Source organism: Oncorhynchus nerka, linkage group LG15, assembly GCF_034236695.1.
Source record: "Oncorhynchus nerka isolate Pitt River linkage group LG15, Oner_Uvic_2.0, whole genome shotgun sequence".
Taxonomy (NCBI): Eukaryota; Metazoa; Chordata; class Actinopteri; order Salmoniformes; family Salmonidae; genus Oncorhynchus; species Oncorhynchus nerka.
The window spans coordinates 77,043,257-77,071,106 of NC_088410.1; the positions used below are offsets into that span (position 1 = coordinate 77,043,257).

Sequence of the window (27,850 nt, forward strand, 5' to 3'; positions counted from 1 at the left end):
ATGCAATAGATGGTATAAGGTACATTATAAGCACACTGTGGCAGGTAGCCTAGTGGTTAGAGTGTAGGGCCAGTAACCGAAAAGTTGCTGGATTGAATCCTTATACTGACAAGATAAAAATCTGCCATAGCCGTCATTGTAAATCAGAGTTTGTTCTTAACTGACTTGCCTAGTTAAATTCAAAAAATATATTTATGAGATGAGTAATGCAAGATATGTGAACATTATTAAAGTGGCATTATTTAAAGTGACTTGTGATCCATAGGGGCGGCAGGGTGGTTAGAGCGTTGGACTAGTAACCAGAAGGTTGTGAGTTCAAACCCCCAAGCTGACAATCTGTTGTTCTGCCCCTGAACAGGCCGTCATTGAAAATAAGAATTTGTTCTTAACTGACTTGCCTGGTAAAATTAAAATAAATGTATTAAAGTGGCCAATGATTTGAGTCTGTATGTAGGTGGCAGCCTTTCTTTGCTAGTGATGGCTGTTTAACAGTCTGATGGCCTTGAGATAGAAGCTGTTTTCAATCTCTCGGTCCCAGCTTTGATGTACCTGTACTGATCTTTCCTTCTGGATGGCAATGGGGTGAACAGGCTGTGGCTCAGGTGGTTGATGTCCTTGAGGATCTTTTTGGCCTTCCTGTGACACTGGGTGCTGTAGGTGTCCTGGAGGGCAGGTAGTTTGCCCCTGGTGATGCGTTGTGCAGACTGCACCACCCTCTGGAGAGCTTTGCAGTGATACAGCCCGACAGGATGCTCTCGATTGTGCATCTGTAAAAGTTTGTGAGGGTTTTAGGTGACAAGCCAAACCTACAATGCAGTTTTAAGAAAATGAGAGTTAAGAAAATATATCCTATATAAACTAAAGTTTTTTAAAAAGTAACACAACAAAATAGCAATAATGAGGCTATATACTGTACACAGGGTACCGGTACCGAGTCAATGTGCATAGGTAAAGGATACCTCGCAACCCATGCGACCCCAAACTGTTCACACCCCTGTTGAGCATTTAGAAGCTTTAAAGTCAATTTCCCGCAATTCCACACAATTTTGCATGAGGCAGATATATATTTTTTGCTATTTCAAAGCGTATTTCCTACAATTCGGCTAATTTTGTCTTATGTGTTTTTATATGATACCAGGGGTCGAAGCCCGACCGATTCAAACGTTTTATTAAATAAAATAAAAAATAGTTGGGACACCGTTTGTAGTATTGAACTAGTTCTGGGTCCAGATCCAGACCGCAGTCCGCCAGTTGAGTATGGGGTCCCTTATTGGGACCATGGTTAGGTCATTGGTGCTTGGTGCTGGTGGCCTTGGTTCAAGATCTGCTAGGGGAGACACACTACTCTCACATTCTTAGCAATATACTGTATGTTAATGTAATTATTTGGCCACAGTTACAACACCCCTAACTGATCTAATTCAAATTGGTTTCTCATTGAAAGACGGGAATCTGTAGGATTAGCCCTTGAGCACAAATTATTACCACATGTCCGCTACCTCTCGTGAAAATATCAGTATATTTATTGATTCTATGTAGTTGAGCATTTCTCCATCATCTGCTTGTAGTCAAAGTGTGTTAAATATGTGTGTGTGTGTACGTGTGTATGTGCTTGTCCATAATCTTGCCAACAGAAAGCGCTGTAAATGGATCAGTGGTTCACCAATCGGGCTTTGATGGGTTCAGAAACAGTAACAACATGGTGTGTAATTAAAACTTGTTTTTGTTGTTGAAACGTTTTCTTTGGGACCATCAGGTGACACACAGAAATGTTACTGCAGCATTTCCATGAAACGTGTGTAGAACATTTCTTATCTATTATTCTAAGAACATGACAACCATGTTCTGTGTATGTTTGGTGGGAAATTAATGGAATATTTTCCGAACCCTCAGAAAACTGGACACAGGAATATTCTTGCAACATTCCCACGCATGTCTAGAACATTAATATTGGATATCCACGTTCTGGGTAAATTCTGTTAGACATTTAGGGAATGCTCTCCTAACACCAATGCCAAAACATGCTAAATAGGTTTTCAGGAGGTTTTGCTAACATAAATCAAATGTTCCCCTAACTAATGGAGAGCTGGACACTCAAACTGGGTAAAATCTGGGTAACATTACAAAAACATTCTCTCTCCTAAATAAAATGCTCTGGGTATATATATTTCTATGGTGTATTTATTATATTTAGATAAAATCACATTTGAATGTGAAAATAACATATAGATGAACAGCATATAGCTTTTCCCTTTTCCTGTGTTTTGCAGGATACATTCAATGTATCAAAATGTCTTTGAAAATGCAATGCAATAATCTATCCTTTGATTGGAGAAAACGTATTTTTCACGTAGACAATCAATTAGTACCAGTAACTCACATTTACCTATTTACGGAACCTTGTGGGCTATGTCAAAATGAGACAATAAATTGATCATTCATTTTTGAAAGGTTGCTTTGATATTTTATTTTGCTTTCTCTTTACCCAAAATAATTTTATTGGCTTGCTCTCTCTTGCGATTGGCTGTCGTCTGTTTCCGGGGCTCACAGTAGTGACGTTTCACGGTCTGCTTTGAGACGATTTTGGCTAGAAGGGATTCAGCTTTTATCAAATTAACGTCAAAAGTTGAAATGTTTTGCGTTTTAGCTAACCCTTCCCAGAACATAATTATTCTACGTTAATTATCATAACATGCTGCGTAAATTATCTTAACCTGTTAGTACGAAAAGTCTAATCTAACAAAAGCTGTATCCCTTCTAGCCTTAACAGCTTTGAGCTTGTAGACCAGTTTGAGAAAGACTGGGGGAGAATGGCTGCCAGTGGAGGTTAGCGTTTCTTGTTTGTTTGTGTTGACGATTCAAACTTATTTAACGCATTTTAAAGTTCCATCATTCATAATGAAGGATATATAGCCGAGATTACACTCTGACAAAAGTAATAGACAATGACTTCTCTTTTGTTTTAGCTACAAGTGAAGCTGTAAGCGAATGGCTTCTTTAAAATGTGTGCTAGCTAGTTAGCATTGCTATAACCTTAGCTAATTCGATCAGATAGATGGCTAGCTAGTACAGCCGAGTCTAAACAATTGCATGTCTTTGTATGCAAATGACAGTCGTGGCTAAGACTGTCAACCTGTTCGTAGCTATCTTAGCTTTTATTAATAGTTGTCAAAGTGTGTAGTTAGATAGTTGACTAGTTAATATCTACCGCTACTATAGTTAGCCAACAGAAAAGTAGATATGTCCAGTTATCTACAGTACCACGTCTCATCCTGACGAACAATTAACGGTGGTTGGCCAGTTTACTTGGATAGCCAGTTAACTGGCTAGCTCCATTTCAACATCATCAGCACGATATCCTTAACGATCAAATAGATTCGTGACTATCCGTTATGTGGTTTTAGTGGCCGTTTTGACTGCTTTAAGGGCTAAAAGATTGCTTTCTAGCTGCTTTAGCCGGCTAATAATGCCGCGGATGACTTGCTCTGGTACTATGCAACTGTGAGTTTCTAATCCGCAGAGCTAGCTGGCTTGTTGTGAAAGCCTCGTTGTTTTAGACGGGTCTTTGTTCTGTCATTAACTCGAGCACACAAGTTGAACTGGGTGGGGAATTTCCATGGTACACTGGTAACGTTAGCGCTACAAACAAGGTATCGAAAAGTAATTTTAGTTTAGTAATAGATTCATGCTACTAATCTCCACGTGTTGTAGCTAGATTATTTGTTCTCCACTCTGTAAAGTACACTTGACTCAATTGTGCTGCATATAGCTAGCTAATGATGCCATTAACGTTAAGTAATCGTATTTAGTACCAACATAATTTTAACATCTGTAGCCTTTTGTTTGTGACTCTCGTATGTCAGTGTTGTTTAATCCATAATTTTTAAAAGGCATGTTGTCTCTTTCATGTTTGTTCCATAGACGTAGGCAAGCTGTTACAAGTACAGAATGTGACTCCTGCGAACACAACCTACAGTGGGGTTGATGCCGTTCATGCCTGTAACATCCTCCAGCAGCTCAAAGCCTTGTATGATGAAGCACAGCTCACAGACATTGTCGTTGAGGTGGACCATGGCAAGACATTTCCGTGTCACCGAAATGTCCTTGCAGCAATCAGCCCTTACTTTAGGTAGGTCAGATATGTGAGGCGTTTGCTTGCTTTTAGTCTTTTACATTTGGGATATCACTTTCAGTTCAGGGAAATGTATTAGCTATGCTGAGTTTTTGAAGGGTCAAACCTTTATATGATAACAAATACCGCGACTAGCCTGAGTGCCAGTTTGTTTGCGCCATCATGCGAACTCTGTAACTTATTGTCATGTCAATGACCGCAATGGAGTAGGCAAGAGCCTAAAATATGCTGCAACACCTTTCAAACTTTTATGCATTTTCTGTTTCCTCTTCTTCCTACCAGGTCCATGTTCACCAGTGGCCTTACCGAGAGCAGCCAGAGGGAGGTGCGGCTCATCGGGGTTGAGTCTGATTCCATGCATCAGGTCCTGGACTATGCCTACACGTCCAGAGTCATGCTGTCCGAGTCCAATGTCCAGGCCCTGTTCACGGCAGCCAGCATCTTCCAGATCCCAGCCCTGCAGGACCAGTGTGCCCTGTTCATGATCAGTCGTCTGGACCCCCAGAACTGCACCGGGGTCTACATGTTCGCAGACGCCTACGGCCACCAGTTGCTGAGGGAGCGCTCCCAGGACTACATACGCAAGAAGGTGGGTTTTATTCTAAGAACAAGCTGTTCTGTTCCCCTGTTATGCTTCACTTTGCTTGCCTTTTGGGAAGGATTAATGTATGGATCTGTTGTTAATATGGCCTTATAACTACAGTAATATGAGAGCACATTGAAGTACATATGGTAGATGACACACTAAATAAGATAAGTATCCCAGGTCTGTTAGTTGAGCATGCTGTGACAGATGAAATGTAACATGCGGTGCTGTGTTGTAGTTCCTGTGTGTGGCACGGGAGCAGGAGTTCCTCCAGCTCACCAAGGAGCAGCTGGTGAGCATCCTGAACAACGATGACCTGAACGTGGAGAAGGAAGAGCATGTGTATGAGAGCATTGTGCGCTGGTTGGAGCACGACAGCCCTCGCAGGGAGACCCACCTGGCTGAGGTGTTTTCTCAATGCATCCGACTGCCCCTCCTGGATGACTCTTTTCTCAGCCGCATCCCGGCCCCTTTCGCCTGCGCCCTCTCTCTGTCCAGGGAACCTGCCGAAACCAAGGCAAGTCTCAACGGCTGCTCTCAGCGCCTGGGCATGACCGCCTCCGAGATGGTCATCTGCTTTGACGCGGCACACAAACACTCAATGAAGAAGCAGACCGTGCCTTGCCTGGACACTGCTGCTGGGAAGGTGTTCAAGCTCTGCAAGCCCCCCAATGACCTGCGGGAGGTGGGCATCCTGGTGTCATCGGAGAACGACATATTCATCGCTGGGGGCTACCGCCCTAGCAACAGCGAGGTGTCCATCGACCACCGTGCGGAGAGCGACTTCTGGCAATACGAGCATGCAGGGAACCGTTGGCTGGCGCGTTCGCCCATGCTACGGGCCCGGATCGGCTGCAGGCTGGTCCACTGCTGTGGGAAGCTGTACGCCCTGGGGGGCCGTGTGTACGAAGGGGACGGAAGGAATGCACTGAAGTCAGTGGAGTGCTACGATGCCAGGGATAACTGCTGGACTGCCGTCAGCCCCATGCCTGTCGCCATGGAGTTCCACAGCGCTGTGGAGTACAGAGACCACATCTACATCCTCCAAGGTGAGTCGGGATAGTGGAGCGACTATGGGATCTTGAAATGCAGTGGGAAAAAGATTCAGGAGAGGTATTTTATTTTTCCATGCAAGTTGACTGAGAACACGTTCTCATTTACAGCAACGACCTGGGGAATAGTTACAGGGGAGATAAATGAGCCAATTGGAAGCTGGGGATGATTAGGTAGCCATGATGGTATGAGAGCCAGATTGGGAATTTAGCCAGGACACCAGGGTTACCACCTCTGCTCTTACGATAAGTACCACGGGATCTTTAGTGATCACAGAGAGTCAGGACACCCGTTTTAATGTCCATTCCGAAAGACGGCACCCTATACAATGTCCCCAACACTGCCCTGGGGCATTGGGATCTTTTTGTAGACCAGAGAAAAGAGTGCCTCCTACTGGCCCTCAAACACCACTTCCAGCAGCATCTGGTCTCTCAGCCATGGACCAACCATGCTTAGCTTCAGAGGTAAGCCAGCCATGGAATGCAGGGTGGTATGCTGCTGGCAGGCGTAGGAGACTAAATAAATATAAAGCTACAGTTCATTCTTTTTTCAAAATGTGTCTTAACACTGGTGCTTCTCTTCTCTGTTTAACAGGTGAGTACTTTTTCTGTTTTGACCCTCGCAAGGACTACTGGGGCCACCTGTCCCCAATGAGTGTACCCCGGAGCCAGGGTCTGGTTGCCTTACACAAGAGCTCCATCTATTACATCGCTGGCATTTGCAAGAACCACCAGCGCACCTTCACCATGGAGGTCTACGACATCGAACAGAACACCTGGGCCCGCAAGAGGGACCTTCCCTTCGACCAGGCCACCAGCCCCTACATCAAGGCCCTGCTCCTCCAGGGCAAGCTGCACCTGTTTGTCCGAGCCACGCAGGTCATGGTGGAGGAACACGTGTTCCGTACCAGCAGGAAGAACTCCCTCTACCAGTATGACGACGAGGCGGATGCTTGGACCAAAGTCTACGAGACGCCTGACCGCCTCTGGGACCTGGGCCGCCATTTTGAATGTGTGGTGGCCAAACTGTACCCGCAGTGTCTTCAGAAAGTACTCTGAGAGGACCTTGGGGAATGGGTGGCAGGTAGCCTAGCAGTTAGAACATTGGGCCAGTAATCGAAAGGTTGCTGGTTCAAATACCCGAGCCGGCAAGGTGAATATCTCTGTGCCCTTGAGCAAGGCACTTAACCTTAATTTGCTCCAGCGGCGCTGTACTGATAAGGCTGACCCTGTAAAACGTCACATTTCACTGGACCTATCTGGTGTATGTGACAAACATTTATTGGGTTGAACCCCTCCGGGAGGAGGGAGCGTGAGGTCCTGCTTGTCTTGTGCCTGATGCTGTCCTGTTTTGCACCACAAGGGCAGTTAAGAGTTTAGTCTTAAAGCATTAACATATAAGGTTTAACACGATCAAATGGGGGTGCTTTCAAAAGATTGCAGTATTTGTGTTTTTTTCTTCCACTTAGCACCAAATACCCAAACTGATGCTTGTTTTACAGTCCAATGAATTATAAGTGCAATTATTATGTTTGCTTGTTGTTGAGCCATTTTGTTCCATTTAATCTTAAAAATTTTAGGTTCAAAATTTTACAATTGATTGACATGCAGTTGATGGATCAGATGAAGTACCTTCTAGTTATGGAACCACGACATGTTAGCATAAAGTGAAAATTATATATATATATAATTAATTTTATATATATACATACGGGTAAGATGAGCAGTGTTGCTCATTGGTAGGTTGTTAGCCCAGATTGAGGGTTTTTGTGTCTGACTTTTGTATTGATTTGAATGCTGATTGCTCCCTACAGCAAGTTCATCTTTGTGGAAGTGTTTATTAGTTGTGTATGAAGTGTGCTAGTGATTTAGATCAATTTAGTATTATTGCCATGTGTGATCGGTATGATGCTATTTTATGAAACTAATACTTTGCTTTCAAGAGATGGCCTAAGTTGTCAACCAATGTGCAACTTCGTTGCAGTTGGATTTATACTTTTTGAATTCGTAATGCAATGGACTCTCAGAGCTGGCATCCATTTTGTTGCAACGAGTTTCACATGCCAAGACAACTTAAGAGAAGTTATTTTTTATTTTACCTTTATTTAACTAGGCAAGTCAGTTAAGAACAAATTCTTATTTTCAATGACGGCCTAGGAACAGTGGGTTAACTGCCTTGTTCAGAGGCAGAACGACAGATTTGTACCTTGTCAGCACGGGGATTTGAACTTGCAACCTTTCAGTTACTAGTCCAACGCTCTAACCACTAGGCTACCCTGCCGCCCCAAGTTAGACGATTCACTCTCCACATTGGAGAAACGAGCAGGGCGTCAGATGTGTGGTTGGCCAAGATAAGTGTGACATTTCGAACCAGGCAACAGTTTGCTTTGATAGCAACTTAACAGAAGTCAGATAAGGAATGAAGGGACATGGTTCAGGCTGATGCATTGATTTGGCCAAAGTGTGGGCAGCTCGCTGCAGAATTGTCTTTTCTGGGGGGGGGGGGTTTCAGCATGTCTGGTATTCATTACAATCTGCTTTAAAAAGTGTTTGGGTTAACCTACCTCTTAAATGCCAAAATGCATTTAAGAACTTTTGTTTCATCTGAAAAGTTGATAAAGTGTCAATTAGCTATAACTAAGGAAACTTTGATACAGTTAGGTTGGGCTGGGACGATACCAGTATTGCAATACTTGTTATTATGGCAAGGAAACAACATGAAGCAGATTTAACTTCTTTAGGATAACAGTTATAATGTTGGAAATAGACCTCATTATGTTATCCGGAGTCACCTTTATTTATTTTACAAACTATAGCACAATATTTGACATACAGCAGGTTTTTAAAGGGCCAAAGAGGGTGGTCTGCTTCATGTTTTCATTTTTGCCGTTGATAAAATATTGCAATGCTGGTATCGTCACAGCCCTACATTTAGGTTTACGCTAGTTGAAGTGGATTACATTTTGTTTTCAAGCTTAATTTGGGTACTTACCTTTGTTCGTTGAAATGTTTCAATATTTGCCTGTGTGGCTGGCTGCTGTACAGTAGTTGTCAGAGGAGGAGTAAAGTAGAGATTGTTGGTGTGTAATTTAGTCCAGATCCCATTGTGCCTATGGGTGGGTGGGGCATCCAGATAGTAGTCCTGTGTGTTTTAGCCTGGCGAGGTAGTGTGTCTCAAGTCTTATTGATCATTGCACTGAATCACTCTTCAACGGTCCGTCACTGCAAACTTGACCAAGCAGCACCCACCTGGACAGAGCATTACCACAGAGTGTGCTTATTTTATACATGAATCCATCTCTATGCTATGACATAAAGAAAAACAAACTATTGGTGCTGCTTTTTTGATGATCTTGTATATATTAAATAAGTAACAGCAATTGACTGATGTTCCCTATGGAACTGTAACAAATTCAATGACGTCAATTTCCTCATGCAGGTTCCTGTATCATCTTTGCACTACATATGATCATTTATTTGATCTCATATTTAAAGCATTTCCCCAAAATATATCATTGACCACAAAGCAATCTTGGGAAATGCAGTTCTGTCATCACAGAATTTCAACTGGAGAGTAGTATGAAAACGTTCTGTTTGTAGCTGTGGACATGAACTTTTGTAAAGAAAAATACTGCACATCACTTGGCACTGGTTTGATCTGGCCAGAGCAGTGCCCTCCATGGGTGAGGAAGGAGAAAAGGGGTTTCCTCAAATGCCTAAAAACTCACGTGGGAACCAGGAATGGACAACTCAGGATTTCTATTGATAAACAGTACTGTATTTAAATGTCTTGTTTCATGTGTAATATACGTTTGCTGTACTTGCACAGTTTTTTACAACTTTTTTTCTTTTATAACTTGAAAAGTAGAAATGTTATTTTCAATGGCTATTTTTCCATTTTTTATGTTTAGTTATAGAAGAGCGATTAATGTAAATATTCAAAGTAGTTTTGCTTTACCAAAACTTCACAATAAGCAGATCTGTAACTCCAATGTTACATTATCTCCAACACATCAGTTTTGTGAAATACTTAAAGTGTACAACGAATCAGCCAGTCAATGTGCTTTTTGTGCAAAAGATATAGTTGGCCTTGTGTGGCCATGCCCAAGCTCATTCAAGCCCTGTATGTATGCATCCTGCATGGATATGGCTACTACCAGTAGAATCTTACTGCTTTTCTTTTTGTTTGCTGGTTTGTCTGTAGTTTGGGGAATAGTGGTGGTTGAGCTCAACTGTGAAATTCACATTGCACATAATTTGAGAATAAAATGACAAGTGAAACCATAGTGACTTTAAAAAAATTGCCATATGATTATTTGGTGCTGAATGAATGTTTTCTAACCTTTTATTCCCCTTGTAGCCTATACTCCGTGTGTGTGTGTTTGTACATATATAGCTATTTTTGAAAGTAGGCTAACATAGATCACATTCATGTAACATCTTATGAGACATGATACCCATCACCAGTTAGTTACAAGGTTGCAACTTTTGTAACAAATAGACCTAGTTGACATCCCTGAGTAGCGACATTCTTGTGACCTTTTTAGTGAAAGATAAGACAATCAGAAATAGATTTGTCTTTAGCTAAAAGATAAACCGGCCAGAATTGATAGCCTAGGAGCCTAAAATGCTAATTCCTGGACTTTTGGGAGTAGAAGACAGTCACCGTTATAATTCAATGAACCAATAGGGGCAAATGAGGTACACATGTCTAAAGTCGACTGAAAAATCAAATCGATGTTTCAGAAACGTTGTGCTTGAACTGGGAGTTTAAGTTCTGCGCTGTTCGTCACCAAGGTAAGATCGTTTAATTTAGACAATAGACAATGTAAATAGACAATAGACAATGTAAAATATTTTGACGCGCTTCAACTTTCTGTTGTGTGTATGTATTCCAAGTCGGATATCCACGTGTACAAACCACATTTGAGTCTTCGTTTGCTGAGGGTAGCACAAATCATCATTAGGCTACTTCTGAAATTACATTCTTAGAACCTAAACTAAAGTGCCCTCGTTCGTTTACGTGCTGCGGTTTTGCGTCTCATCAGGTAGACTGATGCAACTTCCATATCCCCCTGAGACACGAAAAAAACTCGTTTGGGATTTTTTTCACATAATATAAGTTGGAGGTATAACAATTATTTTATTTTATTGTAAGTGCAAAATTGGCCTCTTTAGTGGTCATTATGGTGTAAATATGGCAACATTTATATTTCAGTCAATGGGTACAGTAGATGAAAAACAAAGTTGCGGCATCCGGGTGTCCACTACAGAGGACATTTCTTGATAAACTCGTATTTAGGTCTTATTTAATGTCAACAAAATATATGACACAGTCCTGACACCCTGAGTCGAACAATTGGTTTGGGTAAATGAAGTGATGATTTGATTGACTGCTCTCTGTGGTGATTCATCTGCTTTCTAAAAAAAGGTACATTCAGCATTATGTTTTTGCTTTCATGAAACACTTAGATCATCATCCTCCTCCCCTCTATCAACAGAAACATGTCCCCTGCACCAGCATCTATTCTGCGGGACACCCCTCCGGACGGGGGCTGGGGCTGGGCCGTGGTGTTTGGGGCCTTCATCTCTATCGGCTTCTCGTATGCCTTCCCCAAAGCCCTCACTGTCTTCTTCAAAGACATCCAGCTGATCTTCGGTGCCTCCTACAGCCAGATTGCATGGATTTCTTCCATCATGCTGGCAGCAATGTATGCCGGTGGTGAGTAGACATGCATGTAGCCAAGCAGCTCCCAGTCAGCATTGAGTCAATTATGACCACAATGCACAGATTATGTATTAAGGGATGCATGGCTTCTATGGAGCGTTGCAGTTGCTTGTTTTTTCATCCCTAAAATGTAGGCCTATATCTTCCATGTGACGACTCATTGTAATAGCTGTAACTGATCAAGAGTAATAAGTATTGCTATGTTCAAATTATTATGAATGCCTAAAAAGTAAAGTCTTTGTGCAGTTGTCTCCTCTAAAATCATATATATTATTCAGGGATAATAACATCTGTTTGTAGTTTATTTAGTAAGTTTACTAGTTGAAGAAAATACTGTAGTAGGCTATTTAAGATGAAAGACAAGCAATTGTAAGTAACCTAACTTACTTAATCATGTTGATAGAATAAACACCTTGTTACCCCTTACTTTAGTATAATGATCTTTGACAGAAACCTCTTTCTTGGAAACCTGTAAATAAAATGTATTGAGTAAAACGAACTGCTAAACCAGTGGCTGCGTCTTGCTGCCTATTGTTAGGCTTCATATGGAAGGGTTAGAAATGGGTTGTTCATGTGCTTTTGCATCTGACACAAATTTGGATGTTTAAACAAACCCACTCTTTCACTTATCATTGGGGACGTGCAGCGGCAGGTGATTCACCCTGGGGCACGTTCAGTAGGCCATCATGGAGTGATCCAGGTCACAAATGTCTGCACTGTCAGTTGCAAATGTTATTTATTTTGTCTATCCGTGCTCTGTTTGCATGAACATTTGTATATTCATTATTGTCAGTCTGTGGCTCAAGTGTAAGGATATTTTATAATGCACCTTCAATGACTCATTAGATGACACTGAGATATTATAATAGAATGATCCAATTGAAGTTGGAGGTAAATCCATCAGTGGCTGCAAGGTTAAAAGACGACAGGGCGCCTGACTCACCTGCATTCACCAGCATAGAGAATCCTGTGAAATATTCCCACGCACAGTGGCAGAGGCACATGTCTTTATCATATTGTCCTTGACTCTGCTTTTGCAATGTCACACAGTGGGAAAAAGACAGGGGGAATATATCAGACATGGGTTCAGTACATTTGGGCCTCACAACAAGTCCCTATGGGACGAACGTGACAGCATTTCAGGGGACCTATGACTTAGGGAGCCAGAGTGATAAGGTTCTAATGGGTGAGGAAATTGTGATGATGTCTGGGATGCCACCCCAAAGTGACACAGTCACTAGGAGGACACGGTCTGTATGTACACCTAGTCTATATATCCACACAGGGTTTGCTAGGCTGAATGAATCTGATCAAGCAATAGCTAAGGTCACTGCTAGGATGAATTTATTTGATGTAATAGCTAATCCAGAGATTTCTTCTGTATCTTGTAGATAGGTACATATAAAAGTGCATCTTTTTATCTTTCGATTCAGCTGTAGTAATAAAACAAACGATGTTTACGCTGTAATGACTAAACATAGCATTTTACATTGATAAAAAAGGATAAAAGACTAGATATGGAGAAAGAGTAACTCTGTAGATGTGCAGTGTACTGCTGCTTTTATATTAAGTATAACACCAAGGTCATTGTCAGAATGTCTAACTGACGAGGGAAATGATTTGTTTTATCACATTTAAACGTCCTTTTGATGTGCATAAGTCCTGATCAATGTAGAACGATTTAAGATGTGTTTTTTAATGTATGAAATCAATTTTGGACAATGGATTCAGCTGTATGCCAAAACTGTAATCTTCTTATTGTTTACTAGGAATGTTCAATTATCACCCGCCTTGCAGTATCATTCCAGCACTGACTAGAAAGTCAGCATGTTGAGATTTCAATATTCGTGTCAGCCTACATATTGTTTTGATTGATGCTGAAGGGAATGATTCAGTGACTATTTAAATCTTCTGGTTTTAGCAGGGAACAGAAGTGGGTGTTAGGTTGTGTGATGCTAAAGGACTGTTGTACGTATTCTCTGTGGCAGGGTTATGAATGAAGGATAAAGAGAGACAGAATATAGACGGCTATTTAATGATTGATCACACTTTTTTTGTGGGAACATTATCAGGAGACGTGCAAATTAGGCACTGGTCTGCTTTGCTTATGTAGGTAAGATAACTATTTAGAGCATCAGCCATCTATTCACGCCCGACATAAGTTACTTTGTGTGGATATTTGAACAGCAGTGCATTAGGGGTAACGTAAGATCAAGGGTTAGGTTTCGGGAGGGATCTATCGGTCCGATGTCAACTGCCTATCTATTATCTCAATGCTGCATGAACCTAAGACGAATACTTTCTCTCCCCTTTTCATCTCTCCTCTTTCACTTTTTTTTTTGCAGGACCTATCAGCAGTATTCTGGTCAATCGCTATGGAAGCCGGCCTGTGGTCATAGCTGGTGGAGTGATATGTGGCATTGGTATGGTAACTGCTTCTTTTGGCAATACCATTACGCATTTGTACATATCCGTAGGAGTCGTTGGAGGTATGGTACCCACTCATACCATACATTTGATTGACATGGCTTGTTTTGCGATTGATGTGTATATTATGTGTGGGCCAACAGAAACAGAAATCACTTGTTTTTAATGCCATTAAAGTTGACTAATGAGAGATACTAATAGTTTTTGTAGGCCTAATCCATAAGCTTACTATATGCTCTAAATGTGAAAACCTAAGCAATTTAATTATTGGTTCTATTGAAGATACTGTAGTGGATTCATTATACATAAAACACAACTTTAGATATAGGCCTCATAGTTTTCTTCAGGAAAGACATCTGGCACAATGGCTGGATGTTGTGTATGTGAAGTAGTCTCCTGACAGGGAGACTTGTTTATCCCACCGCTAGACCAACCCTCTCCCATCTCTCAACCAGCCCTGGTGGTGCTCCTTTAGGAGTATGTATCCTCCCTGGGTGGCCAGGTCTCCCTGGCATACAGTCTGTCTTTTATTTTTTTTACCTTTATTTAACTAGGCCGTCAATGACGGCCTAGGAACAGTGGGTTAACTGCTTGTTCAGGGGCAGAGCGACAGATTTGTACCTTGTCAGCTTGGGGATTTGAACTTGCAAACTTTCGGTTACTAGTCCAACGCTCTAACCACTAGGCTACCCTGCCGCCTGGGCCCAGGGAGTCTCTCAGCCTCTGGGCTTGGGCCGGAGCACTGTGAGGACAGCGCAGGTGTAATTAAGACGGTGTCATTCCGGTTTCCAGAGAGTATGGTCTACCAGGACCCCTGTTCTTTCCCGTAGGCTTCAGTCCTGGTCCTCTCACGGGAGTCACTGCCACCCAGCGAGACTCATTAGCCAGCGCCAGGCCCGCAGGCCTGGAAGATGAATAGAGGGAGGAGGTGGCTATAGATATAGGGCCTTGTGTTGTGTTCTAATCTCTCTGCATCCCCTCTGCCCTGGTCCGGTGAGATGAGCTAGCTAGGCTAACACACACATCCCTTTCGCACATACATCTTACCAGTCTGTTGAAAGCTGCCACAAACACCCGGTGAGTTTTGATGGTAGTTGAGATACAGAACTCCTTGTAAATGCAGCTACCATTTAAATGGAAGTGATTTTCTTAGTTTGTACCTTCTAAAAGAGACAAATAATAAATCAAATGAGTATTCATTTCTAATCAGTGTACTTTAATGAGCCTCCAAATTCAATCAAGTTGAGACAGCCATAATTGGAGGTGAAAACGAATCAAAATCTGTGTTGGCATTATGACATTTTAATCCAGGAAGAATGCATACTAAGAACTATTTTTTTATCTGTATATTTCGTAAAATAATGCTTTGGAAATTGTGTAGCTCAGTGGGCATTAGTGTGGAATTGTGAGCAGAAGACATTTAGCAAATGTTAGAATGATGGAATGGGTCATTCGAGGTCACTACCTGAAGCTCTACATCTTAAAGTGAAGACTCATTTAGAGAATAAGATGCTCATTTACAGGCTGAAATGCTACTAAATTGGATTTTTGGGAAAGGAGGTGGTAGTGAATGGACTACCCGGAGCCTGTAATTTATTTCCATTTAAATGGAGAAATCATTTCTGAAATTATTCCTGCTTTCCTTAATGAGATTTTAGTAGGCAATGTTCAATGAGATGGAACCTTAATGTGCACAAAGTAGAATTGGTCTTAATTTAATCCTGCAGTACCAGGCATTTATGTCAAGGTTTTAGCCTCTGAAAATGGAACTTGTGAATGTGACTGCTCTCCTCTCTTGTATTCCCGCAGGATTTGGTCTTTCTTTTAACCTCCAGCCATCCGTCACCATCATTGGGAAGTACTTCCAGGTCAAGAGGCCGTTAGCTAATGGGCTGGCCATGGCAGGAAGTCCAGTCTTCCTCTGTACCTTAGCACCTATCAACCAGTTCCTGTTTAACCAATTTGGCTGGAGGGGCAGTTTCTTCATCCTGGGAGCTCTGCTGCTCAACTGCTGTGTTGCCGGCTCTCTCATGAGGCCCATTTGTCCAAAGCCAACTGGAGGCCAACTCACGCAGACAAACGGAACCCCAAGGAAACCTCCCACTGACCGGTCTGAGGCCCAGGTGAATGGACACAACACACAGTTGGAGAAAGGCTGTTTGGAAAACGTCAACAAGTTTCTGGACCTCTCGCTCTTCAAACACAGGGGCTTTCTGATCTACATCGTAGGGAACGCGGTGATGTTCTTTGGTTTCTTCGCCCCTGTAGTGTTCCTGGCCCCTTACGCTCTGAGCCATGGCTTCGACGAGTATTCCTCTGCCTTCCTCTTGTCCATCATGGGCTTCGTAGACATGTTTGCCAGGCCGTTGACAGGGCTGATGGCTAACACTAAGTGGATCAGGCCCAGGATACAGTACTTCTTCAGCTTTGCTATCATCTATAATGGTTTATGCCACCTGCTGTGTCCCTTGGCCAGTGGGTATGGGGGGCTGGCGGCCTACTCAGTGTTCTTTGGCATAGCATTTGGAATGGTGTGTGCCCTGCTGTTTGAGACGCTCATGGACCTGGTGGGGCCTCAGCGGTTCTCCAGTGCAGTGGGACTGGCCACCATCATAGAGTGCTGCCCCGTACTCCTGGGACCACCTATTGGAGGTAAGCCTTCACGCTGCACACAGCCCACATTCCCGCTCTCTCTAAAGTTAATACACAACCATACAGCTCTTAGACAACTAATGCTATGACACCTTTAGACAAACGTACTCCCTATTGACAAAGGACAAGCACTATTTTCCCTTTAGTCAACAAACACTCTCCCTCCATTTACCCCAAGACCACCTCTCCATGGTCATTTAATACATGGCTGACAGTATCCCAGTGTTACGCATGCACTTGAGAGAACCTTTATTGTCAGAGTATAGGAAAAGTCCTTCTTTAGAATAACTTCGGTAAATAAAGCAGAAAATGGATTTGGAGCAGAGAAAACCCACCAGTCAGTTGTTCCCCTCTCTCTCACTCTGCTCCTCGGTCACGGCCGTGTGCTGCATGCTGCATGGTGCCGGAGTGGAGCCCAACTACTTTCCAGGGTGTCATTATTGTAAGACATTCCAGTAGAATTGGATTATCATCGGTGAGCAGGGCGGCCTGGAGCGCACGGCCTGCCCAGAGAAAAGCAGTAATTGGTCACGGTTTTTTACTGTTGTAAATAAGCCCGGGCCGCTCTGGCTTTCAGGGCACGCCCGCTAGAGGATTCGTCCTCCACACAAATGATGGAACATTTTTCGGAGCTAAGAAGCCGTAAGTAAGGGTAATGAAGGTCTCTCTGCGACTCTTTCTCTTAGTCTATTTTCCCCTTCTCTCTTTACCGGGTCCCCTCGGTCTAGAATAGACCTACTGCCACTGGCTGCAAACAAATCAAATCAAATCAAATGTATTTATATAGCCCTTCGTACATCAGCTGATATCTCAAAGTGCTGTACAGAAACCCAGCCTAAAACCCCAAACAGCAAGCAATGCAGGTGTAGAAGCACGGTGGCTAGGAAAAACTCCCTAGAAAGGCCAAAACCTAGGAAGAAACCTAGAGAGGAACCAGGCTATGTGGGGTGGCCAGTCCTCTTCTGGCTGTGCCGGGTGGAGATTATAACAGAACATGGCCAAGATGTTCAAATGTTCATAAATGACCAGCATGGTCAAATAATATTAAGGCAGAACAGTTGAAACTGGAGCAGCAGCATGGACAGGTGGACTGGGGACAGCAAGGAGTCATCATGTCAGGTAGTCCTGGGGCATGGTCCTAGGGCTCAGGTCCTCCGAGAGAGAGAAAGAAAGAGAGAAGGAGAGAATTAGAGAACGCACACTTAGATTCACACAGGACACCGAATAGGACAGGAGAAGTACTCCAGATATAACAAACTGACCCTAGCCCCCCGACACATAAACTACTGCAGCATAAATACTGGAGGCTGAGACAGGAGGGGTCAGGAGACACTGTGGCCCCATCCGAGGACACCCCCGGACAGGGCCAAACAGGAAGGATATAACCCCACCCACTTTGCCAAAGCACAGCCCCCACACCACTAGAGGGATATCTTCAACCACCAACTTACCATCCTGAGACAAGGCTGAGTATAGCCCACAAAGATCTCCGCCACGGCACAACCCAAGGGGGGCGCCAACCCAGACAGGATGACCACAACAGTGAATCAACCCACTCAGGTGACACACCCCTTCCAGGGACGGCATGAGAGAGCCCCAGTAAGCCAGTGACTCAGCCCCTGTAATAGGGTTAGAGGCAGAGAATCCCAGTGGAAAGAGGGGAACCGGCCAGGCAGAGACAGCAAGGGCGGTTCGTTGCTCCAGAGCCTTTCCGTTCACCTTCCCACTCCTGGGCCAGACTACACTCAATCATATGACCCACTAAAGAGATGAGTCTTCAGTAAAGACTTAAAGGTTGAGACCGAGTTTGCGTCTCTGACATGGGTAGGCAGACCGTTCCATAAAAATGGAGCTCTATAGGAGAAAGCCCTACCTCCAGCTGTTTGCTTAGAAATTCTAGGGACAATTAGGAGGCCTGCGTCTTGTGACCGTAGCGTACGTGTAGGTATGTACGGCAGGACCAAATCAGAGAGATAGGTAGGAGCAAGCCCTGTAATGCTTTGTAGGTTAGCAGTAAAACCTTGAAATCAGCCCTTGCTTTGACAGGAAGCCAGTGTAGAGAGGCTAGCACTGGAGTAATATCATCAAATGTTTTGGATTCAGCAGCCAGTCAGGATTCTAGCAGCCGTATTTAGCACTAACTGAAGTTTATTTAGTGCTTTATCCGGGTAGCGGAAAGTAGAGCATTGCAGTAGTCTAACCTAGAAGTGACAAAAGCATGGATTAATTTTTCTGCATCATTTTTGGACAGAAAGTTTCTGATTTTTGCAATGTTACGTAGATGGAAAAAAGCTGTCCTCGAAATGGTCTTGATATGTTCTTCAAAAGAGAGATCAGGGTCCAGAGTAACGCCGAGGTCCTTCACAGTTTTATTTGAGACGACTGTACAACCATTAAGATTAATTGTCAGATTCAACAGAAGATCTCTTTGTTTCTTGGGACCTAGAACAAGCATCTCTGTTTTGTCCGAGTTTAATAGTAGAAAGTTTGCAGCCATCCACTTCCTTATGTCTGAAACACATGCTTCTAGCGAGGGCAATTTTGGGGCTTCACCATGTTTCATTGAAATGTACAGCTGTGTGTCATTCGCATAGCAGTGAAAGTTAACATTATGTTTTCGAATAACATCCCCAAGAGGTAAAATATATAGTGAAAACAATAGTGGTCCTAAAACGGAACCTTGAGGAACACCGAAATTTACAGTTGATTTGTCAGAGGACAAACCATTCACAGAGACAAACTGATATCTTTCCGACAGATAAGATCTAAACCAGGCCAGAACATGTCCGTGTAGACCAATTTGGGTTTCCAATCTCTCCAAAAGAATGTGGTGATCGATGGTATCAAAAGCAGCACTAAGGTCTAGGAGCACGAGGACAGATGCAGAGCCTCGGTCCGATGCCATTAAAATGTCATTTGCCACCTCCACAAGTGCCGTCTCAGTGCTATGATGGGGTCTAAAACCAGACTGAAGCATTTTGTATACATTGTTTGTCTTCAGGAAGGCAGTGAGTTGCTGCGCAACAGCCTTCTCTAAAAATTTTGAGAGGAATGGAAGATTCGATATAGGCCGATAGTTTTTTATATTTTCTGGGTCAAGGTTTTGCTTTTTCAAGAGAGGCTTTATTACTGCCACTTTTAGTGAGTTTGGTACACATCCGGTGGATAGAGAGCCGTTTATTATGTTCAACATAGGAGGGCCAAGCACAGGAAGCAGCTCTTTCAGTAGTTTAGTTGGAATATGGTCTAGTATGCAGCTTGAAGGTTTAGAGGCCATGATTATTTTCATCATTGTGTCAAGAGATATAGTACTAAAACACTTGAGCGTCTCTCTTGATCCTAGGTCCTGGCAGAGTTGTGCAGACTCAGGACAACTGAGGTTTGGAGGAATACGCAGATTTAAAGAGGAGTCTGTAATTTGCTTTCTAAAAATCATAATCTTTTCCTCAAAGAAGTTCATGAATTTATCACTGCTAAAGTGAAAGTCATCCTCTCTTGGGGAATGCTGCTTTTTAGTTAGCTTTGCGACAGTATGAAAAAGGAATTTCGGGTTGTTCTTATTTTCCTCAATTAAGTTAGAAAAATAGGATGATCGAGCAGCAGTAAGGGCTCTTCGGTACTGCACGGTACCGTCTTTCCAAGCTAGTCGGAAGACTTCCAGTTTGGTGTGGCGCCATTTCCGTTCCAATTTTCTGGAAGCTTGCTTCAGAGCTCGGGTATTTTCTGTGTACCAGGGAGCTAGTTTCTTATGAGAAATGTTTTTAGTTTTTAGGGGTGAAACTGCATCTAGGGTATTGCGCAAGGTTAAATTGAGATCCTCAGTTAGGTGGTTAACTGATTTTTGTCCTCTGGCGTCCTTGGGTAGACAGAGGGAATCTGGAAGGACATCAAGGAATCTTTGTGTTGTCTGTGAATTTATAGCACGACTTTTGATGTTCCTTGGTTGGGGTCTGAGCAGATTATTTGTTGCAATTGCAAACGTAATAAAATGGTGGTCCGATAGTCCAGGATTATGAGGAAAAACATTAAGATCAACAACATTTATTCCATGGGACAAAACTAGGTCCAGCGTATGACTGTGACAGTGAGTGGGTCCAGAGACATGTTGGACAAAACCCACTGAGTCGATGATGGCTCCGAAAGCCTTTTGGAGTTGGTCTGTGGACTTTTCCAAGTGAATATTAAAGTCACCAAAGATTAGAATATTATCTGCTATGACTACAAGGTCCGATAGGAATTCAGGGAACTCAGTGAGAAACGCTGTATATGGCCCAGGAGGCCTGTAAACAGTAGCTATATAAAGTGATTGAGTAGGCTGCATAGATTTCATGACTAGAAGCTCAAAAGACGAAAACGTCATTTTTTTTTTTTGTAAATTGAAATTTGCTATCGTAAATGTTAGCAACACCTCCGCCTTTGCGGGATGCACGGGGGATATGGTCACTAGTGTAGCCAGGAGGTGAGGCCTCATTTAAAACAGTAAATTCATCAGGCTTAAGCCATGTTTCAGTCAGGCCAATCACATCAAGATTATGATCAGTGATTAGTTCATTGACTATAATTGCCTTTGAAGTAAGGGATCTAACATTAAGTAGCCCTATTTTGAGATGTGAGGTATCATGATCTCTTTCAGTAATGACAGGAATGGAGGTGGTCTTTATCCTAGTGAGATTGCTAAGGCGAACACCGCCATGTTTAGTTTTGCCCAACCTAGGTCGAGGCACAGACACGGTCTCAATGGTGATAGCTGAGCTGACTACACTGACTGTGCTAGTGGCAGACTCCACTATGCTGGCAGGCTGGCTAACAGCCTGCTGCCTGGCCTGCACCCTATTTCATTGTGGAGCTAGAGGAGTTAGAGCCCTGTCTATGTTGGTAGATAAGATGAGAGCACCCCTCCAGCTAGGATGGAGTCCGTCACTCCTCAGCAGGTCAGGCTTGGTCCTGTTTGTGGGTGAGTCCCAGAAAGAGGGCCAATTATCTACAAATTCTATCTTTTGGGAGGGGCAGAAAACAGTTTTCAACCAGCGATTGAGTTGTGAGACTCTGCTGTAGAGCTCATCACTCCCCCTAACTGGGAGGGGGCCAGAGACAATTACTCGATGCCGACACATCTTTCTAGCTGATATGCACGCAGAAGCTATGTTGCGCTTGGTGACCTCTGCCTGTTTCATCCTAACATCGTTGGTGCCGACGTGGATAACAATATCTCTATACTCTCTACACTCGCCAGTTTTAGCTTTAGCCAGCACCATCTTCAGATTAGCCTTAACGTCGGTAGCCCTGCCCCCTGGTAAACAGTGTATGATCGCTGGATGATTCGTTTTAAGTCTAATACTGCGGGTAATGGAGTCGCCAATGACTAGAGTTTTCAATTTGTCAGAGCTAATGGTGGGAAGCTTCGGCGTCTCAGACCCCGTAACGGGAGGAGTAGAGACCAGAGAAGACTCGGCCTCTGACTCCCACCCGCTGCTTAATGGGGAAAACCGGTTGAAAGTTTCTGTCGGCTGAATGAGCGACACCGGTTGAGCGTTCCTACAGCATTTCCTTCCAGAAACCGTGAGAAAGTTGTCCGGCTGCAGGGACTGTGCGATGGAATTTATACTACTATCTGTACTTACTGGTGGCACAGAAGCTGTTTCATCCTTTCCTACACTGAAATTACCCTTGCCTAACGATTGCGTCTGAAGCTGGGCTTGTAGCACAGCTATCCTCGCCATAAGGCGAGTACAGCGACTGCAATTAGAAGGCATCATGTTAATGTTACTACTTAGCTTCGGCTGTTGGAGGTCCTGACGAATCGTGTCCAGATAAAGCGTCCGGAGTGAAAAAGTTGAGGAAAAAATAAATAAATATATGAACGGTAATTAAAAAGTGAAAACCGTAAAGTTGTCAGGTAGCAAAATCACAAGCTTAGAGAGTTTCAGTTACGGAAAACTTTGACCATTGTGATGTTACCAACTTCATTTGATTAGCTGATAATACTAGTCAAATCATTGACCCTAACCCCAAATCCTAATTAGCGTGCACACTCTGGTACACTTTACCATGGCATAAATCTCTCTCAAAATCTAAGGTTTAAGATGAGAAAGACCTTTCCCAATAATAGCTTACTACTGATGAAATGAACATCAGGAGTCATTGTGCAAGGTTATTCCAAGACGGGTCTTCTTTTTGTAAACCACAAGCAGTGAGTTTTAGAGGACCTTTTTCCTTTCATGCTTTTTAGAGTGTGTAATCAAAAAGGTTATGTTTCCCGCCCATATTTCCCTGAGATTACTAGGGATAGCACACATTTTGAAAACTCTGTCTCCTACAGCCCACTTTCATTTTGGTCTTATTTGGCACAGAGGAGAACTAACAATGCTAACATTCTCTGCTCAGCCCAAGCTGTTAAATAACACATTTCCATGGAAGTCAACTTGCTTAGTCTTTGAACCACCTGTGGGCTTTCTCTGACAGAATACAAATGTTCTCCTCAGAGTGCTGCTAGAGCCCATCTCATTTCACAGTCTCTGAAATGGCAGACAGACACAAACGGTGGAGTGAAAAAGGAGGGAGAACGGGCTCTGTCAGGACACACTTCTCTTCTCCATACAAACTGGTTGTCTGTCTAGTCTGTCTGGTAGAAGTAGGATCACGTTTGTTGGCATTCCTATGCTTCTCTCTCCTCTGCAGAGTTTTAATGATGTGTAAATGTATAGTCCTCCTGGTTGTTTTGTGCGACCCTGTTCTGAGGCGCTCATTTAATGGGGGTAAATAAGCGCCTCCCTGCACGTTGAGCGTTATTCTCCAGAGGGCAGAGTCTCTACATTTCCCTTTACAAGTCTCCTCATTACAGCCAGCCTCGTCATGCCGCGCCATGCCTCCTCCCAAACCTGGGGGTCAGCCTAATTAGGAGAAAGTGAGGTAATTGGTGTAATTAGCCTTTTGCTTTCGGTGTTTAATGAATCTCAGTTCAGACTTCACTCATTAGAGGCCCGTACCTGGACCATAATGAAGCTATGAATACATTTAAAAAAGAGGTGACTCTGCCAGATGGACTTAATTACCATTCAGCCAATCAAGAGTTGCCTTAATGAGGGTGATGGTCATCTGCACACACCCACAGGATAGAACGCCATTAATCAGACCATGTCCCTGTTGCTGCTTTGTACTGGACCACGGGCAAAGTGACCTACACACACACACACACACAGACACACACACACACACACACACAGAGTGAGAGAGACAAACTCATGCCCCCATCATCAACTTAATTGAAAATTGACTCATTAAGACCTGTCTTTTAATTGGTTTACCTAACCTGAAAACTGCCCTTCTATTTAACAACCTAACTCTGTGTTTATGTATAGTGGGGTGTTGTGTTGATTGTGTCTCCCAGATGATTCAATAACGCCAGACTCGGTAATTGACCATTAGTTACTGATGTTTGCGGGAAATGAGTCCATTACAGATAAACACCTCAATATAAGTTTGAAATATAGAGAGCAATCAAAGGCCCTGTCTCATTGCATAAACAAGGCGACGTTACATAAGATACATAAAAGGGGTGTGGTTAAATCATGTAGTGTCGCTCTGCTGTGGGTGTTCGAGTGCTTGGAACTATACGTTTCTTGCATTTTTATAAAAATTTTATTATTGACATAGCCTTGTTCTGTTTTATATTCTCTACCTATATAATTCATGTTGTTAAGTTTGAAAGAATACAATATAAAAATAGCTGAAACCATTCAAACCAATGAGGGTTCGGAACTTTAAAGCCAATTATCTCAGAATCCTCTTTTTATAGATAGAACCTTCTAGTTCCAAGCTCTTGTCTTATACTTTCTAAAGTTGTGCATTGTGAATGAATTAGTCAATGACCTTCAACTGAGCACACAATAGCTTGGGAAAGTACACTGTTGTCACAGTTGATCTTCCCTTCATCAATTTAGTGGTTCCTACAAACATCTGACTTGCATGATCCTGCAAATTGATATACAGTATGCACAGACGGATGGACAGACAGTTGATTAGATGTTCACTGTGGAGGCTGAGTGAGTTGGGGAGGACTGCCGATCGATCCAGGGGGAGGTTCAAGAAGCTTATGGCTCCAATCTGATATAAACTCCATTTGTCACTTTTCCTCTGAAGCGGGCTAGATTTTGATCGTTTTCAGAATCGACATGGCCACACTCCTGATTTGTTCTGGTGCAGCAGCCAAAATTGCCTCCCCAGAGAGCCGTGGCAAGCAAGGTCAGGTGTAATGGCTCCATGTCATGTCTCCAGTAGGATCTTCTTCTCTACAGAACAGAGTTTGAAAAGCACATCTAAACCATACCCATGTTACACCTCCTGATTCACCTCGTGGAGAGAGATGGGGAAAGGCTTACCTTAACCCATAACAAACTGTTGATAGGAATATACTATAAGCAGGGGGGATTTTGTGGGCATCTTGTCTAACTATCCTTCCTATAACTGAACTTTTTATCTGATAGGGGGGAAAACGTAGCTACTTTATGTAACCTTCAGTAACATCTCCCCTCTCCTCCCCTTCAGGAGCCTTGGTGGACACCTTTGGTGACTACAAGTACCTGTACCTCATGTGTGGAGCGGTGATGGTGTTCGCAGGACTCTTCCTCTTTGTTATGAATGTCTACAACTACAGGATGCTGGAGCGGGAGAGGAGGCAGGAGGAGGGACAGGTAGAGGAGGGCTGTGAGAGCCAGGAGCAGGACCAGGAGCAGGGCCTGGGGCTGAGGGAGAGGGGAGAGCCCTCCTCAGAGGAGCAAGGAGAGGCAGGGAAGGAGGCTAAGAAGCAACAAATCCCCTAGGGAGACGAATCAGAAGCGGAAGAGACTAAATTAAGCCATGCATGATACCACTGTTTACAAGTACACTCTCATATATTGATGCCAGTATATCAGTATATAGGCCTACCCAATACTGTATATAGTCCACCCTCACACACACACACACACACACACACACACACACACACACACACACACACACACACACACACACACACACACACACACACACACACACACACACACACACACACACACTACTACTAACTTTGGAGGGGGACACTCCTGAAGTTTTTACTCTTATGCTGTTTTTCTCCATGTAGCAGTTTTTCCCCCATGCTGACAAAGGCTGTTTGGAAAGAAGTACTTCTGACTGTATGAGATCAAATAGCAGTGTAATCCTTTCTGGGCCTTTATTTATTTATTTGAGCTGCAGGTGTGCCACTCCCCACTAGTATCGCAGTTCCAGCTAGTATCCATTTTGTCTTTTGTGCTCAGTAAATTCTCCTGGCCCTAGGTATACCGTATAAGTTAAAACCACCTACAAATGATATTTACATTTATATTGAGTGTTATTCTGTGAATTTTGACAGTTAAATTCATATGTTATATCAATCATGAAACTGAACACATGTTAGCAGTTGAGATGTGTGTCACGTACATGCTGACGATGTAATATTTAAGTCATGAACATTTGACTCTTCCACCTGTATTGATGTTCCAATGAGTGAATGAAGAATGACACATGTTTCTACATGCACTGTTACAGACATAATGATGTCATTTTATATTCTTGCTCAGGATCCATTTATATTTGAATATGACCAAAATAAATGTCTGCTTTTACATGTTCACATATAGATCATAGAATGAATGCACAAACAGTTTCAGCTGTTATGAAGTCTATGATGACAACCATGTAATTCATGTCTAGATAGGTTGTAGCTTTGCATTAGTGTCTTTTGAAAGATGCGTTTATTGTTATAAGATACTGATGGGACTCACTTTTTTAAATGCTGTAGAAGAACTCTTTTTGAAGTAAATATGTTTGTTGAGTAGAGTGCTCAGCAATAAATGACATCATTATCATTCAGTATTTGCATATAATTATTTCATAAAGAAATTGTATCAATTACAATTCACCAGATGTGAATACCGTGTCATTCACCTGTGTCTACTCAGGTAGCTATTAAAATGGGTAAGATTATTGTTTCTTGTAATTTTACCATTACAATTCAGCTAAGACAAAACCATGTCTGTGTGTTCTATTTCTTATCAGCATGTTAACATTGGAAGAGGAAAATGACAGTCAACATGGTGTCAAAGACAGATTTACAATGCAGCCATGACTGTTTGTTTGTAGCTGTGTCCAATTTTTCACGCCAATTGGAACGCTGTGTAACAAGTTTGAAAATGTCAGCTCTAAGGGTGTGACTAGCTAATGAATCAAGGCCCCGATGTTCCAGGCTAGCGCTCTGAGCCGCATGCAGTCTGAAACACTATGCCAATAAGTTAGAACACACACCAGCCCACTGAACCCAGCCCAAGGTCCTGGGACATGACAAGGTGGTAGATGCCCCAGAGACCCGGGGGATGGTTGCTGAGGCTGAGGATCTTATTATTATTATTATATTTTATTTCACCCCGCTTCCTCCACCCTGTTGACCCCCTACCCAACCCCCATCTACACCCTGTGTGTTCCCATAATGTCCCTTTATGCTTTTCCTCAGAACAACTTCCTGGTCTCTGGTGTGTCCACAGGGGTGGTTGAGTGACCAACCTCTCCACAGAACTTTGAGGTCATGTTGACACAAGCTGGTCTCAGAGCATTTTGTATTATGTTGTACATAAATCCGAGACACTCCATTTAGTATGATTTGTTTCACATGTTATGTACTGTATAACTTTGTGGATGTCCATCACCCATTTCATATGATATGTTATGAATTACCATTTGCAAAACGTATGATATGTTACGAATTCTGGCTAGGTGGCTAACACTAGATAGCTGGCTAACATTGGTTAGGCTAGGAGTTAAAGTTAAGTTTAGGAGTTAGGTTAATAAAGGATTAAGGTTAAGGGAAGGGTTATTTAACATGCAAAGTAGCTAAAAAGTAGTAAGTAGTTGAAATGTTGCTTATTAGCTAAAATGCTAAAGTTGTCCATGATAAGATTCATACTCGCAACGTTTGAGTTGCTAAAAACTCACGTTATATGCCTACCCATCCACCCTGATCAACCACCCTACATTTGTTTATTCATTAAGTAACCATCTCTCTTATGTAACCATACCAAATGTAACATACAGTGCATTCGGAAAACCCCAAGACTTTTTCCACATTTTGTTTCTTCACAGCCTTATTCTAAAATGGATTACATTGTTTTACCCTATGACAAAGCAAAAACAGTTTTCTTTTTACATTTTTGCAAATGTATTAAAAATCTAAAACTGAAATATTGCATTTACATAAGTAT

General features: G+C 42.8%; 2 protein-coding genes across 3 annotated transcripts; both read left to right on the top strand.

Moving 5' to 3' along the window:
- The first annotated feature begins 2,555 nt into the window (after positions 1-2,555).
- LOC115143740 (kelch repeat and BTB (POZ) domain containing 8) lies at positions 2,556-10,056 on the top strand. 2 transcript variants are annotated; one of them, XM_029684217.2, is made up of 5 exons: positions 2,556-2,826; positions 3,922-4,129; positions 4,415-4,721; positions 4,957-5,767; positions 6,366-10,056. In XM_029684217.2, exons 1-5 carry the CDS (start codon positions 2,811-2,813, stop codon positions 6,827-6,829), a joined length of 1,806 nt encoding a protein of 601 aa, XP_029540077.2. In that variant the 5' UTR covers positions 2,556-2,810; the 3' UTR covers positions 6,830-10,056. The 2 variants fall into 2 exon arrangements, with proteins under 2 accessions (XP_029540077.2, XP_029540076.2); XM_029684216.2 differs by lacking the exon at positions 3,922-4,129.
- Positions 10,057-10,479: 423 nt separating this feature from the next.
- On the top strand, positions 10,480-26,542 carry LOC115142343 (monocarboxylate transporter 2-like). The gene is made up of 5 exons (XM_065001905.1): positions 10,480-10,567; positions 11,272-11,492; positions 13,844-13,987; positions 15,735-16,577; positions 25,122-26,542. Exons 2-5 carry the CDS (start codon positions 11,276-11,278, stop codon positions 25,394-25,396), a joined length of 1,479 nt encoding a protein of 492 aa, XP_064857977.1. The 5' UTR covers positions 10,480-10,567; positions 11,272-11,275; the 3' UTR covers positions 25,397-26,542.
- The last annotated feature ends 1,308 nt before the right edge of the window (positions 26,543-27,850 follow it).

Coding starts and splice junctions, on each gene's coding strand:
- LOC115143740 (XM_029684217.2), top strand. Junction 4,130..4,414: donor GCAATCAGCCCTTACTTTAG/GTAGGTCAGATA, acceptor TCTTCCTACCAG/GTCCATGTTCACCAGTGGCC. Junction 5,768..6,365: donor CCACATCTACATCCTCCAAG/GTGAGTCGGGAT, acceptor TCTGTTTAACAG/GTGAGTACTTTTTCTGTTTT.
- LOC115142343 (XM_065001905.1), top strand. CDS start 11,276: ATGTCCCCTGCACCAGCATCTATTCTGCGGGACACCCCTCCGGACGGG. Junction 13,988..15,734: donor ATCCGTAGGAGTCGTTGGAG/GTATGGTACCCA, acceptor GTATTCCCGCAG/GATTTGGTCTTTCTTTTAAC. Junction 16,578..25,121: donor CCTGGGACCACCTATTGGAG/GTAAGCCTTCAC, acceptor CCTCCCCTTCAG/GAGCCTTGGTGGACACCTTT.